General features: G+C 38.7%; 1 protein-coding gene across 1 annotated transcript; it reads right to left on the minus strand.

Annotated features, from left to right (window-relative positions):
• Nucleotides 1-2,411: 2,411 nt before the first annotated feature.
• Nucleotides 2,412-18,732, minus strand: LOC141433078 (cubilin-like). The gene is made up of 4 exons (XM_074094903.1): nt 18,587-18,732; nt 8,164-8,295; nt 5,629-5,754; nt 2,412-2,595 (listed from the first exon to the last, which is right to left on the minus strand). The coding sequence occupies exons 1-4, from the start codon at nt 18,639-18,641 to the stop codon at nt 2,537-2,539; spliced, it is 372 nt and encodes a 123-aa protein (XP_073951004.1). The 5' UTR covers nt 18,642-18,732; the 3' UTR covers nt 2,412-2,536.
• Nucleotides 18,733-20,463: the final 1,731 nt, after the last annotated feature.

Genomic DNA, 20,463 nt, shown 5'->3' on the forward strand with positions numbered 1-20,463 from the left:
TCACATTCAAAATGGGGTCACGTCACGTGACCAGATTTATCGCTGCAAACGAGCGACGAGCGACTGTATGTGGCCGCACCTTAAGAACGACGTGTACAGTAGAGATGGGTAAAACCGGATCTGAAGATTCAAAAGAGTCAGCAGGGCTACTACGAAACTCGAAAGTCGAAGTTCGTGTCGTGCGGTCCCTCTGACACTTATACTATTTAATACGAGAGCGAGAGGGATGGTACGATACGAACTTCGAGTTTCGAGTAGCCTTGCTGATCCTTTAGCGGATCCGAATCCCTTATTGATTTCTTTTAAATCTTATAGACTCCGAGGAGTTACTAACTCCGAGCAACCTATTGGATCGATCGACTCGCGATCGGCGATTCAGATCACTTCACTTTCGTTCAATCACGTCGGATCGGATCGGATATGTGCCGTGCCGCTCACGCTAATAGCATTTATGACAAGAGGAAGAGGGATAGCATGATACCAATTTCAGAGCCGCTCCCCGAAGCCTAATTCGCCAGTAGTAAGTATATCCGAATGACTCACAGATTCAAAAGAGTCATTAGGACGAATCGGTACTTCAGTACGTTATCGAACTGAGCCGGATAGGCCATAGACAAACTGATAATCGCTCGAAAGAACCTGAGTTAATAAAGGAGTCGGAGTCGATAAGCGGATTCGGTACCGACACTGGAGCTGGATTGAATCAGATCCCTTGTCGGAGTCGAGATTACCCATGTCTAGTGTACAGTATGACAAGATTTAATTGATTGTGGCGAGAAAAGAAACTAGCTACCTTGCAAATCTTCATTGTTGACAGTTCGCCGTGTCTGTCAATGTTTGTATCTTTCCTTCGTGGTTTTTAATTTATATTTTGGTCATCGTTCATCCACCATTACCTCTCATATTTCGTTTTCTAGATTTTTTATACCGTACAACAACGGCAAAACCTACTAGACACTGGCAAAATTATCCTCCAATGGACAGAGACATATTTTTCTAAAAATCTAATCTAATCTAATTTTTATTAGGTAGTTATGAAGTCTTTTTTGAAGTTAAAGCGCCAATAAAATAAAGCCAGTGATGATAACAATTTAACAATACTTAAAGATAAAATAAAGCGCCTTCGCCCAAACGTCACATTACCTATGTTCATTAAGATCTTGTCGCACACACAACATTCTCTAATGCTACATTTACACCCTTGCCGAGGCTTTCCAAGCGTCTACAAACTCCAAGCCTATACAAACAAACGCTTGAATGCTTAGAGCAACGCGGGCTTCCTACCGGAAGGGCCTTAGCGGTAGATTACCTTGAAAATGCCTTGAAAATAGTTCTGGCGTTTGTTGCGGGGTGAAATGTGCACACAAGTGCAGTTCCGCACACTTACTTACATGCAAAAACAAAACTGCCAACCATAGGAAAAGAGAACAAGGTATGTCCACTCCGACCCTTTAGGAGACTTAACTGCCTACTCCGGCGCGGACGCTTAGGGTTGTCAATGTCTACTTTAGATTAATTACCTACCGGCAAATAATTTTAGTACGACAGTTAACTTAAAATTTTCTTGTGTCTCTGTCTAGCTATACAAACAAGATTATGCTACTATAGTATTATTATTAAATATTTTTTATTTGAAAGCAGAGTTTCTAGCGATGGTTCTTAGACATGTTTTATCAAAATCGGTTCAGCCGTTTTTGTGATATTGTACTTTGAAGTGACAATGTCGGGGGTTTTCCAACTTTTTGCTGGTTAGGTTATTACCTACGTCTTTGGCTCCTTCTCTCATAGGTACTTTACAATATATCTTGCGTGAGACATTAACACTGAATAGCCACTTTCGATAAAGCCTTGTTTATAAATAAGAACGTCTATTTCCTGCGGTTTTCCTGCAATCTGCGCTTGAGGGGTGGGGTAACTCGAACCGGTGCGGGGCGGAGCGTGGCCATTCTGTACGTTAGTAGGTACTACGAGTATTAGGTATATATTCTGGGACCTGACTATACGAAGCTTGAAGTCCCGGGTTCGATTCCCGTGTCGGGGCAGATATTTGTATGAAAAATACGAATGCTTGTTCTCGGATCTTGGGTGTTTAATATGTTTTTAAGTATGTTTCTATTTATATAATTATATTTATCCGTTGCTTAGTACCCATAACACAGGCTTTGCTAAGCTTACTTCGGGACTAGGTCAATTGGTGTGAATTGTCCTTGATATTTATTTAATTTAAAAAATGTATGCAAAAGAATTTTAGACCAGCCGATATGTACACTTATTCGGCTGATGGTACCTGTTGCTGCTTCGCTGTTGCTTCCCCGGTTGAATCAGATGCAGTGTATAACTTGCTCTTATAAACACGATTTTATTTATGTTTTTATTTTTATATGCGAACGATTCGAATGAAAATTATTAAAAATTCCTAAATCTTTATTTTATCTGCTTAACACTAAACAAATTAGATATAATTTTTAATTTACATAGTTACGTAAAGTAACACATAATATTTTCCGTAGTTGTACAAGAGGTAGAGTGGAGCGCTTCAGATGACCACGCACTCATGGGGGAACACCAGACCACGCATGGGGATGGTGGGGCATGCTGAAAAAATAAATTATTGATATTAGTTTTCTTGCCGGTTTCAAATACTTACTTCATTCTATTAGTGATTATTATGATACACAGTAGCTTTTGCCTGCGGCTCCGCCCGCGTGGTATTCGGTTATCGCGCGCTGCTCCCTTGGGAACTGAGCATTTTTCCGGGATAAAAAGTAGCATATATCACTCTCGGGCCCATAAACTATGCCAAAAATCACGTCGATCCGTTGCTACGTTACGGTGTGAAAGACGGACAAACACACAAACACAGTTTCGCATTTATAATACTAGCTTTTGCCCGCGGCTCCGCCCGCGTGGTATTCGGTTATCGCGCGCTGTTCTCTCGGGAACTATGCATTTTCCGGGATAAAAAGTAGCCTATGTTACTCTCGGGCCCATAAACTATCTCTATGCCAAAAATCACGTCGATCCGTTGCTCCGTTACGGCGTAAAAGATGGACAAACACACAAACCGACCAACACACTTTTGCATTTATAATATTAATTATTAATATGGATTACAGTAAAAATATTTCTAATCTGCTATTTCCTACTTGATGTGGGACGTTAACTTCCTGAAACAAGTGGGGTGCCTAGTTATTGATTGCGCCTCGTTAGTAGACGGGAAGCGTTCACGATGGCCTGCTATTAGTTTATTAGATTTTATGACGACTTAAAAGGGTCTGGCTCCCAGTGGCCCGGGAAGGGTCAGAGAATGGTAAAGGACCTAATATTAGAATTACCTACTTACGACACAAGCGCCATATTTTATACCTACATATAAATGTTCATGTCATTGATAGTAGGTAATAGCGATGGTTTTCTATCTGTTTACTTTTATTTATGAACTAGCTTTTACCCGCGACTTCGTCTGCGTAGATTTTGATATTTACACGATACTTCATAGCACCTAATGAGATTTTCTCGGGTCAGGCTTGAAAAGCTCACTTAATCGAAACGTAGGTACTCTTTCTCTATAAGCGCACTTCTTTAGAAGAATCACTTTCTCGGAACGTAGATACATTGTCACTAAAAGTTCACTTCCCAATAGGTAGGTACACTTTCTCAAAAAAAGTTAATTTTCTCAGATAGAGCACATCCTCAGAAGATATATTTTTTGAGAAGATGGACTTTCTCAAATTATGAACAATCTCTACTATTAATAAATCTCTAAATTTAATAAAACCGGGCAATCGCATGTCGAGCCATGCTCAGTGTAGGGTTCCGTAGTTGCTCAACCGTCACAATAGGTTCAGAAGTTAGAAGGGTATGCCCATTATGTCGATTTATATCATTACGCCGAGCGATTATTTACGTCACTGTTGATTTTGTCGAAAAATAGTAGGCATTTGAAGACCACTATCATTTTTCTAAGACATATTTAACGACATCCCACACATTGGGGTTGGAGCAAAAAAAAAACACCCCACTGTGTAGTATTGTAGATTGTTCAACAAGGGACTAAAACAAGTCATATTGGTTGTTTAGTCCCTTATTGAACACTCTACTTTACACTTTGAATGCGAGGAAAAAAATTACGTTGTATACAAAATTACAATATGTATTTTATTACTATTTTACAACGTACGCTTAATACGAGTAATGGACATCTGTTTAACATTCAAATAGAGAAAAAAATGTTACGCGGTTTTTTTTTAGGAGTGATCCTTAAATGCTTGCACATTTAGCCAACATATTTAAACTTGAAAACTATTTAAAACTAATTGGATTATGCATAATATAATGAATTCATTCCTTAATATAGGTATGGGTGGTTCCATAAAAGTTGTTAACTTTCACACAAATTTTGCCATCAATAGGTGTTTTAGGTACTAACTAGAAAACTTTTTAGTAAATACAGTACTTATAATAATTAACTTTTTGTATCCAGAGCCAGTCAGTTTACTTGCTATTTAAAGAGAAATTTGTGTTTTTTTTTAATCTGTGTTCTAGGGACTGACGAGCTGTACCTACTAGGGACTGATGCCATTTATTACATTTATTAATGAACAATACGACTGCATTGAAAAGTTACAACAAAAAACTCGTCCTGAACAGCTGCGCCGTTTAAAGTACCTACCTAAGTATCTGCTTCCAAAAATTAAGTATGGTAAGAGAACTGATAAATATGTACTGTCATCTATTTTGAATACCTTACCAGAGGAAATCTTGAATAAAATGCAGACTTATAAATACGACAAAAATGTAAAAAACTTCTCAAAAAGTGTTTTATGGAGTGCAGCGGGGTCGCAGAACTGTTCAAGGCGCAGGCGGGCTGGGCCGGGGCGGGCCTGCGACGCCGGCTCATCCTACACTGTTAACTTCTAAGATTATTTGTAAGCGCGGACCAAACCGCGCGATCTCGCCAACTATTGCATAAACCTGCTAAGGTTTTTAATAGTGGCTAAAAATGTAAAAGCATGTGGGAGCATAAGGTGCATTCAGGTGCGAACTAAACTCAATTAAGTTTAGTGGCTACCCCCCTCTTTTAGGGGTTGAATTGTTATAGCCTATAACCTGGCCGAGGATTTCCTAGACAGATTAGTAAAGTTTGCATCAAAATCCGTTCAGCCGTTCTTACAGACAAACAGACAAAAATTCTAAAAACTGTTGGAGCGTGTTCTGTTATCGATTCTAAGTATCCTCAGCCACCCTCAGCCAATTTTTTTTCGGATATCTTCCATGTACAGACTTTCGACCCTCTTCAGCTTTATTATATGTATAGATAGAAGAGGTAAGTCAATCATGGTATTTTTTTATACTTAGGGGCTGTTTCACCATCCATTGATTAGTGTTAACTGACGGTTAAATGTATGCCGTCTCTATTTGTTTTGTTCGAATAGACGGCAACGGCATCACATAAAAACCGTCAGTTAACACTAATCAATGGATGGTGAAACAGCCCCTTAATAAAATTAACTAGCTAGACTACCATAGGTCCGAAATTTCTGAGCTCAAATGCAATTAAGTAACCTACCTACAAAAGAAGGAGTGGATTCTAAAATATTTGGAAAGGTTTCAAATTGTCATAAAAACCTTTTTCACAGCGTTGTCCGTAAAATCCAGTTCCCTCACATTTGCAAGTGAACCCCGGGTCTTGCGTGGTTTGTATGCAAATCCCTGTCACACACGGCATCCTCTGGCAAGCGTTGGAACTCCGATCTACGCTCACAAAAAATATTCATTTACACACTTTTATGACATAAAAACTTCATAAGAATAATAAAAAAAATAGTTTTTGGTAAAAATACATTTTTAATACAAGCTTTTTTTGCTGACTGTACTTTTTGTCGTCTTCACTTAGTCTTGCATTGCCACCCAAACTACACCTCAACGCCGTATATGTAATGATTCCAAAAAACTACTCATGTTGCCAATATAATGAAAAAGTTTTGCATCGGTAAGTTTTAACTTATCTAAATAATGTACATAAGTAATAGTACATTACTGTAGAGGTCGGGAAGTAGGGGGTTGCCGGCCAAGTAGATATAGAATCCCGCCTGCAGCGCGATACTTCTCGGCTTATTATTTGTAACACAACGTCAATATTTCATGTCATGTTTGAGAAAAATATTTATATATAATTGTAAAGCTAAAATGAAATGCAACTGCATAATTAAATAATTTAATGCAAATATTAATTTCACCAACAGATATATGGTTGAAACTGTTTTGTAGAAGAAAAGTTCATATTAACTGGTAATACTTCGGGTTTAAACAACATTAGGATACTATTAATCTCATAATTTGCGTAAGTATATACTATTTATTGATATTTTTGATAATGCACATTCAAATATTGATAACAAATCACGTATAAACTATGGTAAACATGGCGGCCACAGGACCACCATGACATCTCCAATTGTCACTTCATTCGGCATCTGGGGGACTACCACGAAATTCGAAAATCGAAGTTCGTATCGTATTGGTATTGTCTCTCTGACTCTCGTATTAAATAACTTAAGCGTCAGCGAGATGGCAAGTTACGAAGTTCGAATTTTTCACTTCGTAATAAGTATGGCCTGACGTTTGGATTGATCGACTGTTAAGTTTTCTGTTGCCGGTACCCATTTAAGGTCTAAATAAAAACAAAATATTAAAGACTATTTTATTTACATCTAGGGCTGCCATCTCTAAAATTTGGCTACCAGGACAAGACGCGTGAAAACCTCGGATTTTGGAGCCCACAACCCGGACATGTCAACAGGTTTAGGTTATTATTAAACTGGGTCAGTTGGTTAATAAAATATAGGCCAATCAAATAAGATCCTTAAAAAGCATTTTGAAGAATTAATTGCAAACTAGCTGGAAATTGTTTTAATACCTTCATTGGCTTCATTTGATTCAAAATGCGTGTAATCCGAGCTTGCCTATTACCGCGAAAATTTTGCTCTTTTTTCAGTTTTTGGTTTGAGAACAAAAATGGTGCATCCGCCGGAAATGTTGTTTTCTTCAATATTAAAGAATGTTAAATCCTGCGTCGATTGAGCACCTAAAAGTTCAAATTCGGTTCAGTTGTATTATTCGCCCGCGATTAGAAAGGGATTGGAGTGTACAGTAATTCTAATGCTTACGTCAAAAATATGTAAGTATGAAATGAAAATTCTGACAGTACCATTCTGATTGCGGTTTGATAATACAGCCGAAATCAAAGGTCTCCTCTCGGTTTGTGGGCTAGCCTAGCAGGCGAAGTTTGCTTATTTTTTTTTCATATAATTTTTTCTTTAATTTATACTGTAGTTTTTAAGTTATTTTATTTGTAATTTAAGAAAATACAATATATTAAGAAAATACAAAATATCCATAGGACTAAAACTACCATTTAATTAAAATAGCTAAAACTAAAACTTTAATTAAAAAAGAGAGGTGGGCATTGTGCCCATCACGCAGGCAGCATTCCCGCGTTGAACTGCGATTGAGATTCTTTGCGCGAGAAAGCTGCCGGCGGGACGCGGGAGGGTTGCCTGTTGCCTCCCTTAACCTATTGCTGAGCTCCCTGGTGTAGCTCCAGCACACCCTTACCCCAAGGACCTAGAGTCTCAACGCCGAAAACAAAGAAATGATATTGGGCGCCGAGACAGCTATATTTTGTGACCTTGAGGCGTTCCCGGAAGTCCGCCGCCAGGGTATCTGTATTTGTAATTATTTTATTTTGATAAAATGACTGTCTGCCAAGTTTCGTGAGGCGGCGGCCCATTCTTCTTGGCAATGATATTCTTTTTTTTTATTCGACTAGATGCCAAACGAGGAAGTGGGTCTCCTGATGGTAAGAGATCACCACATACCAGGGGTATTGCAGATGCGTTGCCAACCTAGAGGCCTAAGATGGGATACCTCAAGTGCCAGTAATTATATTCCTTCCGAAAGCGCTGATTTCGAGTTTCGTAGTAGCCCTGCAGTGCGGCCTTGCGTGGCAGAGTGAGAGGGCTTGAGGCCGTAGTTTCCACGCGGGCACAGTGCGGATTAAGAATTTCATACACGATTGAAATTCTTTGCAGAAGCGTGCCGGTTTCATCACAAAATTAAAACGGTACCTAAGCTCAAATTATTCTAATTAACTTATAATACCTCTAAGTGCGTTTAAACATGCGCGCCGTGATCTGAATATGAATTCCGATTTGCAACCGTAACCACAAGTGCAGGATGATCCAAATATTTTGCATCCATTTTGCGTTTGATCCGGTTCACAGGCCCATGTCACTGAAAAAAAAAGATCATTACTGCAGAGACCAGTACTACTACCACGAGTTTACAGTGACCGTACTCGATAGCGACGGCGTTAATTATTTGTATGGAGAATTGTACAGCGCCTCTACAAATAATTTACGCCGTCGCTATCGAGTACGGTCACTGTAAACTCATGGTAGTGGTACAGTAAGTAAGCCGTTCTGGACGCGTAGGGCGGTTCGGCCATCAATGATACGAGGCTAGAATGGCGATTACTGGTCGAAACTTGTAAAGTGCTTTTCTCAAATTTTCGTAATTGTGATGTGATGATGATGATGGTGAGGATGATGATGATGATGACAATGATAATAGTGATGATGATAGTGATGATGATTGATGGTGATGATGATGATTGGTGATGGTTGATGGTGATGATGATGATGATAATAGTAATGATGATAGTGATAATGGTTGATGGTGATGATGATGATTGATGATGGTTGATGGTGATGATGATGATGATGCTGATGATGGTGATAATGATGATGATAATGATGACATGGACCCATTACAAAACTTTAACTACACCCAAAACTGCCGCTCGGCCCGCGTGCTGTTTGTGACGGGTTCCAAATTTTTAAAGGAACTTGTTACTGTCCAGGAAGCAAGTATTAATTTGCAGCTTTAGTCTCCAGGATGCGTTACTTTCTACGACGTTTTTGATGATGTAATGGCAACATTTCATACCATTTTTGAGAAAAGGATCTTTGTTAATGCAAACAATACAATTACTTATGTCACAAGTTTGATAGAAAAGTTGTTATCAATATTTGAACAATCGTATAACTGAACGAAATTTTCCAGCTCGATTGAATAGTTTGTTCCTTTTTTACATCGTTACGGCTTTTGATGTGTGTGACTTTCCAAAATATTTTTTATTGGCTGTACACAAAATCGATAAATCTGCTATTTAAAAAAAAACAATGCTCTTCAAGCAGTGGCTCGCTCCATAGTTATTTAAAATGTATGATTATTACAAAACTATTTGCAGTTATTGCAATAAAACACAAAAACAAACCAAGCAAAACGAGAACTTGACGGAGTTACATTGACAACCATGACAAGAACATACTCATAGATATAGACAATAGTATATGTTTTAGTTTAACATAATAGATAAAACTATGGACAGTGCGGTAAGGGCAATTTAATACTATAATGATAAACAAACACATTCCTCCATACATACGAGTATGTGTGACAACCCTAGTCCTTCAATTAATTTTGCTCGCTAAATAATAAGCTCGCTAATAAGTTAATGAGGTTATTTGATCAAAACTCTATCCCAGGCGTTTTCAACATTTTGGTGTGAACGGCACATCAGTAAAAAATAGCCAAGTGAGAGTCGGACTGGCGCGTAGAGTACCTAAAGGTATAGTATACCCATAATAATATTATGTATAACATAACGGACAGCGGACCCCTTTTGTACGAATCGCATACACTTCGCACGCGGCGATCGCGGCACACCGGTTGAAAACCTCTGCTCTATCCTCACTCATATTAGGTACAAATGCGAAAGTAACTGTTGTCTTTCGGTCTATATGTTCATCTGTCTACCTGTTACCACTTCACGCTTAAACCGCTGAGCTGAACTAATTTAGTTGAAATATGGTAATAGAATAGTTTGAGACCCTCGTATGTATGATCTGAGTTTGAGACCCTGGAAAGGACATAGGATAGATTTAATCCGGAAAATGGCATAGTTTTTGCGGGATAGTGATAAACAAATTAAATCACGGGAAACCGCTTTAGGATTGTATAGGTAGGTAGATATTTGCCGAAAATAGTACTGAAATCTGCACTGTGCGTGGCCCGGCATGCATTTAACCGGTTTTTTGTTCATAATTAGTTACAAAAAAGATACAAAATGCCGGAAGTTGCAGATGCGGGTCGGATGTGCGGTAGTTAGGTATAAACAAAATAAACTTATCAATGTGTTGACAACAGCGCGTAATGATAACATGTTGTAATAAAATTAATAACACTAAATAGTTTCTATCACGAATCGCCCTAGCGCCTTGTGTACCAATGAAACTTGTAGTCTACGCAATTGCAGCAGCAGAAACATTGATACTAACCTCAAAATGTGGGGTACAAGTTGGATTAACTCCTCGTGTGCTCGTGAGTTTCGGTTTCGTACATATGGGACATATAGGGAGCACAGCGTTTGGCCAGGTGTACCCTGGGCAACTACGGTTAACTGGACGGATAATAGGGTTCTCAGCAGCAATAATTTATCGGTTCAGTCTTTAACATTCTGATAATGCGAAATGGTTTAAATTCTCGTACTACATCTATATTCGTACAATGCAATCATCTGGGTTAAATGCTCGTACAGGGTTTTTTTAACACCATGTATTACTCGTATACACCTACATACAGTTTGTTCGATATAGAAATGTACAGAAGGAAAATAGGTTCTTTATAATGCACGCTTTAGGAAGTCAATTAATAAATTGTATTTTTTTGGTATACGGTCTAAACTTAATTCTAATTAAAACATCGGAGACGTCAATATTAATTTCAATTATTCATTAACTATGGTCTATTTGTGAAACCTAGATACTAAAATGACAGTCTGAAATGTCAAATGTAAAAATAATGTGGCCAACATAAAACGAACAGTGCTGCTCTATGATTTCGGTTTCCGATATAATTGTTAATAATCGGTAAAACGTATATTTTATGATAAGATAAATAAAATTAAAGCATTCAATATTCTACTTTCTATTTGGAAAATATAAGTTTTACGATAAAGTGATAAAATTTAACACGTTTACTGCGTTACGGAGGCTTTTGAACCTCGTACGATGTCGTCATTCCGTGCGGAGGAGAAAAGTAGTATTTATAGTATAGTAGGATATTAGCTGACCCGTACGGGGTTATGAGCTCAGTGTCACGAGAGCTGTCAGTCAGTATTGCAATATTTGCTATTGGTATCGATAAATTGTATTCGAGTGCAATATGAAGCGTTCGCGACGTATGCAAGAATTGTCTTGTAATAAAAACAATTAAAAAGCAGGCACATAACGTCAAGATCACCTTAGAAACAGTCATCATCCTCTGCTTTGTTTCGTTAGATTTTCCCGCAGCAATCTAGCCAAAATTACGATAATGTTGTTACTAGCCCCAGTACAAGGAAAACATGCCAAGAACTGCAAAATGTTTACCAAGTGAGTACCTAGTGCAGAATTAAAAAAAATATATTTTACCCACTAATTCAAATACTGCAGACATAAATTACATTCATTAAGTTCTTTGAGACTCTTAAGTTTGTTTATTTTTTGATCACCTCATATTATTTACCTGTATTAATCACGATCAAAAAATATATTTCGTTCAAATATCGTTTGCTTTAATTCCCATCACTATTACGTTAACGACATAAATACAATCTGTGCGATACGGGGTTCGCTAAGACCCTTATTTTGTCAATTCTAGTGCGATACGGGGATAAATTGACCCCTTACTTTCTTTTCTTTATAATTTTGTATGTTTTCATTGTATCTGCGCACGGAGAGAGTATGATATAGTAAAAATCTTATTCTTGAAAGTGATAAAATAAATAATTAAAATAAAATATGAGTAGTTCATGATTTTAAAGCAGCTTATATGGACGTTGGTGTACGGGGCTCTTTAATACCCGTAACGCAACACGGCGTAAACTACTACGGGGTGAATCAGGCCTTGTAACGCACTGAAATTTAGGACAAATTTTTGACTTGCCGCAGCTAACGTGTACGCCAATGTAAAAAATCATAACCAGAAACATAATCAGAAGTTCGTATTTCACCGTCCCTTTCAATCGCGTATAAATGAGATAAGCGTCAGCGGGATGGCAACATACGAAGTTCGAGTTTTGCATTTTGTAGTATAGGGCCCCACAGACCGAGCGTCTCGACGCCGAAGGCAATGATGTTGTATCCGGCATCAAGACCACGCATATTTGCGCTTCTTGACAACTTCGGCCGCCTCGGTCGCTGCGCCGGCCCTGTGTATTGTACCGTGGAGATGAGACGGGGCTAAAGTGTCCACGCAGGTTGCGTCCCACACTAGCACCCGACCCATTTTCCACGGTATTAGGGACATTCCATCCGGTCTCTTGCCATCATCCCGTGCGATGCCGACTGGTTCGAGTACCGCCGGCACGTTCGCGCTAGCAAGAGACCGGCGGATAATGTCGTTTAGGGCGGCGTGTCGCGAAAAGCGGCCGGCACTTTTTGCGCATGACAGTCCGTGGTGTCCAGCCGGTCAACGACACTGCCACAGGGGCATTTGTGCGGAGCACAAATAGGGACCCCTAGGCGCAGGCTGACTGCCAAACGAAGCGTGGTACTGTCTAGGAAGGTGCCAGTTCTTGAACAGGGGTAAGCGTTCAACCAGTGACCGGACTCCTCGCATCCGACAGCAGTCAGACGGGCGCGTTCCGCTCCAGAGCTGCCGTTAAGTAAGGTAGAGTAAGACAATTTTGAAAACACATCATCCCAGCACTTTTGCGATTTTGGATTGACAGGAACGTTTTGCCCAGGGCAGGCAGACAACCAAGCATTTAGGGCGCAGTCCAAGCCCGCGATCTTGTAGTTTGGAAGGGGATCCCCTAGGATATTACCTACAAGGTTGTATGAGCTATGGACGGACGACAAAAATGCTGGTAGGGCAACACTAGTAACTTTACGCAATCCTAAACCCCTGTACCGGACGGGGAGGGATGCTTGACACCATGATTCTTCGCTGAGCCTTAAATTTACTATCGATTTCAAATTAGTTTTGATTAGGGAGTCAATTGGTGTTAGTAAATTTTGATGTTGCCAGAAGGGGCTGCAGCGAAGCATATAAGTAAATTTTGGGACGAAAAGGCAGAATTTCAGGATAAAAAGGGCTGAATGGGAGCTAATTTCAAGTAGACGATCTGAGCAATTTTGAAATTTAGAGATGGTCTTTTTTATATGGTCCGGAAAGGCTTCGTCAAAAATGGGGGTTCCTAGGAGGTTAAGGGAATCCTTGGTTAAAATTTTTATATTGGGAGTTAAAATATTAAATTTGTCTATAATTTATGTAAAGTTCGCATTTGCTGAAATTTAAAACTAAACCAATGGATTCAAATTTGTTTTTGAGGACAGTTAGGTCTGAAAGTACGGTGTCCACATTTCCTCCCAGGGTACCGTCGTCTAAGTACCAAACATTAAATTTTGAATTATCGGATTTATGCCTAGACTGAAAATGGCTGGCCCGAGGGGGTCGCCCTGCTGGCAACCAACTTCTGAGGAAAGTTGGTTATTGCGATACATTAATTTAGAGGGGTCGGCATAACTTTGGAGGAGGTAATTGTACAGTTCCGGGATATTGTCTCTGGCTTCTGCCAGCAGGGTGTCTCTGTTTAAAGAATTAAATGCATTTTTGACATCGACTTTCAGCAACACCTCACAATGGTCGGTAGAAAGGTAGGTGCGCAAGGCGCGTACAGATGCCTCGCAACCACCATTAGTCCCGAAACCTAATTGTGTCGGTTCGAATTGTTTCTGTAATTTAGAGATTATCTGACGCACGCCGATTTTCGAAGCTAGGCGTCTTAGCGTAGCACCGACTGCAATGGGTCTCACGCCGCCATCTTTTTTTGAAAGGGCAATGAGATTAGCCCCGTATAAAATCGGGACTATTTCTTGAATTACTCCTCCGGTCAACATGAGATTAATTATATTTTTAAGCGATATTATTAGTTTCTTCGCAATATCACCGACACTGTGTGAAGTCAGGTCCTTTAGGTGTTGCGGAGAAATTCCGTCGAGGCCTGCTGCAGAGCCGGTTTTGAAGCTGGTTCCATCGACTATATGATTTTCTTCGATTCGAAGGCAGTCCTGTGTTGCTGTAGGGGGATCAAGAAATGGAGGTGTTGCTGGGGCTGGGGGATGCTTCGATTGTAAGGCCGAGAGAGTGTCAGGAGAATCGGGTGATAGAACGTCACTAGAAAAAAGGAGCCGGGCGGCGCCTTTTAAATCTCCATCACAAATTTTATTTTCTACGGTCTTAGACAAGTTGTAAACGGTTTTTTTTTTGTTGATTGTGAATTAAGAGCTGGGTCTAAGGGGTTGAGGCAGTTGTCTTTTATCTTTTGGGTTAATGAAGTGTGCTTATCTTCAGTTGTGGTGGTAGTGTGGAGGGTGCAGTATGCGAAGGTAAGGAGATCGCGCCAGGATAGGCTGTTGGTTTCCACACACTTGTCAAGAAGGTCAGAAAGACGTGTAGCGACACATATTCTGGCTCCGCGCGGAATCCTTTTGATGATAGGAATGTTATTTTTGAGCTGACTGAGGTGAAGGTGTAAATTACTTAAAAGATGAGTTGCGTATTGAAACTTAAATATCAAATCTATAAAAAGCAGAAATATCTCCAAAACGGTCGCATTTTTATTAGACCTATTTTATTTACCTTTTCTAGAATGTCCTAAGTGCCCTACATGTTTGTAAGTACGTCACGGATCCGTTCATATCTTAACGTTTTATACATAACATAGGTACCTACAAAATCTTGCGGTGATAACCGGTTGCGGCACATCACTATTTATGAGACGCAAAAAACAGGTAACACATGAAACGTCATTTTAGTATTTCGGATTAAAAACAGACCATAAGACCCGCGACTCCGTTCACGTAGAATCCGTTTATTGCTATCCCGCGAAAACTATGCAATGCTCCGGGATAAAAACTATTCTATGTCCTTCCCCGGAACTTGTACTATTGGTATACCGAATTTCACCTAAATCGGTTCAGACGTGAAGTAGTAGGTGACAAACAAACATACAGACTTACAAACTTTCGCAATTATAATTAATATTAGTGAGATATTGCTTAGGACCTTAATTGTGCAAGGTCCGCTCAGATTGCTACCACCATCTTGCTCGCTAATCCAGCCGTGAAGCAGCAGTGCTTGCACTGTTGTGTTTCGGCGTGGAGAGTAAGACAGCCGGTGAAATTACTGGCACTTGAGGTATCCCATTTTAGGCCTCTAGGTTGGCAACGCATCTGCAATACCCCTGGTGTTGCAGATGTTTATGGGCGGTGGTGATCTCTTACCATCAGGAGACCCACTTGCTCGTTTGCCATCCAGTCGAATAAAAAAAATAGATTTACTTTGCTATTTTTCGTATCATAATTTAAAAACATTAAAAAACTATTCCTTTTTTGTTAAAAACAGAAACGTCTTCCTATAAAATACCTAAAAAGCAGAGGTCAAGAACATTCTGCAAGAAACGAAACGTTTATAATATTGTTAACTCAAGAAATATTCTGTACATTATTTATAGTTTTTAATCGCCAGTTTGGATCAAAATGTGATGTCCTTAATAATCATATTATACGAAAAGCTAACTTTTCACAACTAAAGCACTGCACAAAATTTGATGAAATTTGGAATTGAAAAAAGATTGAGCTTCATAGCAGAAACACCGAGTAGAATATTTTTAAACAGGAAAGGACAGCGGATGAGTCCACGAAACACTGTTATTAAATGATGTAAATAATATATAATATAAATAGAATTAATAGTACGAGTATGTAGCAAATTACGTAATGTTATTTTGTAAGTACATTATAACGTATTAATCTACTTACAAAGGAAACAAAATTATGACTCCATTTTATTACTTCTTTTATTCACCACCACCATCATCATCATCATTATTACGACTTCACAAAAAAATTTTAGAACCCCTCCTTCTGTGACCTTCTAGAGTCCAATGTTATCCTGAATGGACTCATAATTGCTTATCTAGGTACTTGACGCACAGATATAGCTGCTTTGCATGTGAGTGGTCTAGAGCTCTCGCAGTCGAAAGCTTTAGGCGTTAGATTAGGTAGGTACTATGACGAGATGTGCAGCTATTAAGTAGCTGAGAACGGAGCCCTGTCCTGTATTAGAACTTCATCAAACTACTCGTACATGGTGTCGTTTGTAACAAAGCCTTATATCGAATTCCTGCTATGGCAGTATTTTAAGCGTTGAAACTTTTTTAATTTTATTTTTTCTAGAACCCACTCACAAAATGGTTTATGGTTAGCAACTTAGCACTCCCGTTCATTGGTTATATGGATTTAGACCAGCGTTTCCCATACTTTATTATGCAACACATAAGCTTGTTACTCAGTTCGTGACCCCCCTAGTGCATACAGTAAATTAAAGAAAACACATTTTAATTTCCACTGCACATAATGTGTGACGACCAACTACGGAGCGAGCGTTTGCAATTGCATTAACACAAAAGCAACACATCTCCTAGATCATGGACGAGCATGATTGATTATACGTAGACAATGCTGAGACCCGCCGTGGTATTTTATTTTCAAAGACCAGTGCCGGGTCGCGAGCCACTACTATTTGGGATACGCTGATTTATGGACCTCTCGACAACCTGGACTCTAATTAATGCATTGACTATCGGCGGGCTATTAAAGGTTTTATTATCATTTATTAATTCATATACCGGGTGTGGCCAATACGAGCAAAAGATTAAAACATAGATCGTCCTCGTCAAACTAGACAACATCTAGCATCTGCTATCAATGTACGCCATCCTAGAACACAACTGACGTCGCCTGTCACTGTACAAACATCAAGCATTTTGCTTTACATTGCTTCTTCGAATAAACTTAAAAGTGTAATAAAAATTAAAAATCTAATTATTTTTAAAAATCGCTGAACTAATGTTGTTCAGTTTGAGGAGTAGGTATGATCTATGTTTTAATTATTTGCTCATATTACAGGCCACACCCGGTATTACACATGCATGTGCTGCGCATGGCTTCAATAAAAAAAATAAAATGAATGACTATTAAGTTTAAATCTTTAATATCTATCTAAAATTACGGCCTCTGTACAGTAAATCTCAGTACATCTATTAAATGTACCTCTCTGTACTTACATACATGTATTATTTATAAAGTAGTTTTCCAATGTCCACCTATTGGTGTAGAATTAAAGTCTTGCTAGAATTATTTTCTCCCATCGTATACTAAGACGTTTTCTATTCGTAGCTTAGTTATATGTACTTCTACCTCAGTAATTATGATATATTAAAATGAAGTTACACACAGTAATCTTGTCCATGGTTGATAATTTCAAGGTTTATTATATGCCTTAGGTAGGTAGTTCATTCCTTTTTGGTGTTTACGATATATCGTTGTCTTATCGACTTAACATTTAGAACAGCGTACAAAGAACTTGTTTGTGAAGCGGGGTTAGAGATGGTGACCCTGTTTGTGATGTGTGAGACTCATTCTTTTCACAAAAGATAAAATATGTTGTCGTTAAAAAAGGACAATCCCCTCAGTGGGTTGCAATCAACTAAAACAGTGGTGGGCAAATTGTCTTCATGGGGGGCCAGAAAGTTACAGATATTTTAGAGGAGGGCCAGAATTACATCGTTCTGTTTTTTATTTTTATGTTTTTGCCAAATTATAAAATTATATTATGGTAGCGGGCCATATAGGTAGGCACTATTCACTTCGAAGGAACGTCGGCGGGCCGGATTATATCTCTTCGCGGGCCGGAGTTAATATCAAAAGTACTTACCTATGTAGAGATGGGTTATGTGTGAATTCTCCTTCGCAATTCATACGTAGTCAAGTTTGAGCAGTGTACTTATTCAAGAATCACAACATTAAACAGTTGGAAGCAGCTAGATATTGCTGAGTGAATGCCACGATGGAATATTTTTTGAGAGGAGTCGACATAGTACTTAATATTTCAGTCTCATATTATTACAGAAATTTTATAACTTTAACATGACATCTAACATTACTTTCGATTTTGAAGATTTGTATTGTAAATTTGTATTGCGTGCTTAGCTCGCGCAGCTTTCCTATAAGTAGGTGGATTTTTTCTTAGCAACCGCATTCCTACTTCGCATAGCTATGGTGGATGCACAGCCTTAGATAGGGCTAGAAAAAATGTCTTTTAGGAAGTTATGAGTAAATTTAATTAAGTATGACATTACTTGTAAATTTATGTAAACATGTGTAAACTTTGGTGGCTAAGTTGTTAACGATAGTATTTATTTGTGTGGTAATCATTTCAAGAATTATATCAATAGGTATATGTGTATCAATAAAGTAAAATTATATTGAAGTTTTTTGGGTAGTTACTTGTGAATAAGTTTTGTGTAATAAAAGTAATAGGTAGGAAATAGAAAAAATATCATTGGTGTTTCAAAAGGTAATAAAATAAATAGAATTCGCTCTAAATTGATATTAATGAATAGTAAACTTACAGCAGAGGCAAGGTAAAAGGGCCCCGAGGACGAGCGCGGCGGTGGTCAGGCGCATGTTCGCTAGAGTGCAGGGCGCGGGCGCGACTGTCGCGGGGCGCCGCTTCCTGCAGCGGCGGCGCGCGCGGTGTGAACGGCCCGGTATCACGCCGTATCGGGAGCCCCGGCCAAACTACGACCTCTCGATGTGAGTGCGATTCCTATTTTTAACCGACTTCCAAAGAAGAGGATAATGCAGATACTGGAGATAGCTAGCCACCTATTGCCAAATTACAATAACATTTATGTATAAATTTAAAAAAGAAATATATTTTCTTTCTTTCTTTCAAAAATATCGACCATTGTAATCTAAATCGGCGTAAGGGACAAAATAGCGAAAATGAGTTGTGAATGCATGCGTCTTATTTGCTTTAACATTCACACCCCTTACGCCCTTAAAAAGAGGTTACTTGGACTCAGAATTTGAAATAAATATACTGTATCTACAATTTTTTTTAAACTTCATTTTCCACTTCATCAAACTCATTTAAGTTAAATTTGTAGCGAGCTACCCAATACGCAAGGGTACGATACACCATTTTGCATCCTCGAAATATACTAAAAAAATACTATAATCTCATTCGCAAACGCCGTAAAGGGCTGTTGTGGTTTATATAAAGTAAAATATAAAGTCTCCATTAAAAAGCTGGCATTTTCTGTACGATACGCGGTTTTGCTTTCTAAAGTTACATAATAATAATTTAATAGTATGTACAGTTTTCATAAACTTGTGAGCAAAATTTTGATCAAAAATATCTGAACACGACTCTATTGTTAATGGCATATTTAGAAGCGTGTTTAGATATTTTTGATCAAATTTTTGCTAACAAGTTTATGAACTCGACTGTACCTAGCTAAATATCGATCAACTCTCATAACGTTTATTTATGTTTTATGTAAATAGGTAGGTATACTAAAAATGTTTTAGTGTTGGCGTCGTCGGTGAGGGTTAAGGTCAGCTGTGAGATCGCAAGAACCCTGTCGTTTGTGACTACATCATTCCAAATAACGCCCAAGATGGAATAAAGTCAGCTCATGGTAACGTTCAGGTTTAGCCCGTACAAGAGTATGCTCAAGCTCAAGATGCATGACGCTGGTAACGATCCACCGTGACTTTAATGTTAAAGTGTTAATTCTGCCATACCCTAATGCTGAACCTACTGAACGTGGTTGCTACTTTGCCAATACAAATGTCGATCTTTGCATCGAGTGAGAAATTGTTCGACACAGTGGAACTTAACTTAAACCTAACTCCTAAGTAGCCAAACTTAGCCACGACCGCCAATGGCGTACCATCTAAAGATATCGTCGGTGCTTCTGCCAGCCCTGCGCCAGCCCAGCACCACTATCTTTCGGGCATTAATGAACATGTTGAATGGAGCACGTGCACGTGAATAATTTTCAATCATTGGTGGCAAGCTTTTTAACAAATCGCTTTACTACTGTACTGTTATGATCTATTTTAATATTCTTAATTGTTGATGAGAGACACTGTTTTATTATTAAAAGAATTTTGAAAATCTGCCCCGAAATTGAATCCACTTACTTTTATTCTGCGTTTTAAAGTAGTCTGTCAATCAGAGATAGTGTAGCTTTCTATTGGTAAAAGAATTATTTAAACCAGCTCTGTAGTTAAATGATATTGTAACGGAGTGTTGTTCATGTTCAAAACAGCTCTGTAGTTTCAGAGATTACCCCCAACAAACAAAGAAGCAAACAAAGTTGGGGTTTTTTTTTCTATTCCATGGGATTTTCTAGAAATGTTTTTTCTAGTGCACTTCTGTATTATTTAAGGTCCATCTATGCCAAATTTCAAGTCTCTGCACCAGTTTTGGCTATGC

Source organism: Choristoneura fumiferana, chromosome Z, assembly GCF_025370935.1.
Source record: "Choristoneura fumiferana chromosome Z, NRCan_CFum_1, whole genome shotgun sequence".
In the NCBI taxonomy this organism is placed as follows: Eukaryota; Metazoa; Arthropoda; class Insecta; order Lepidoptera; family Tortricidae; genus Choristoneura; species Choristoneura fumiferana.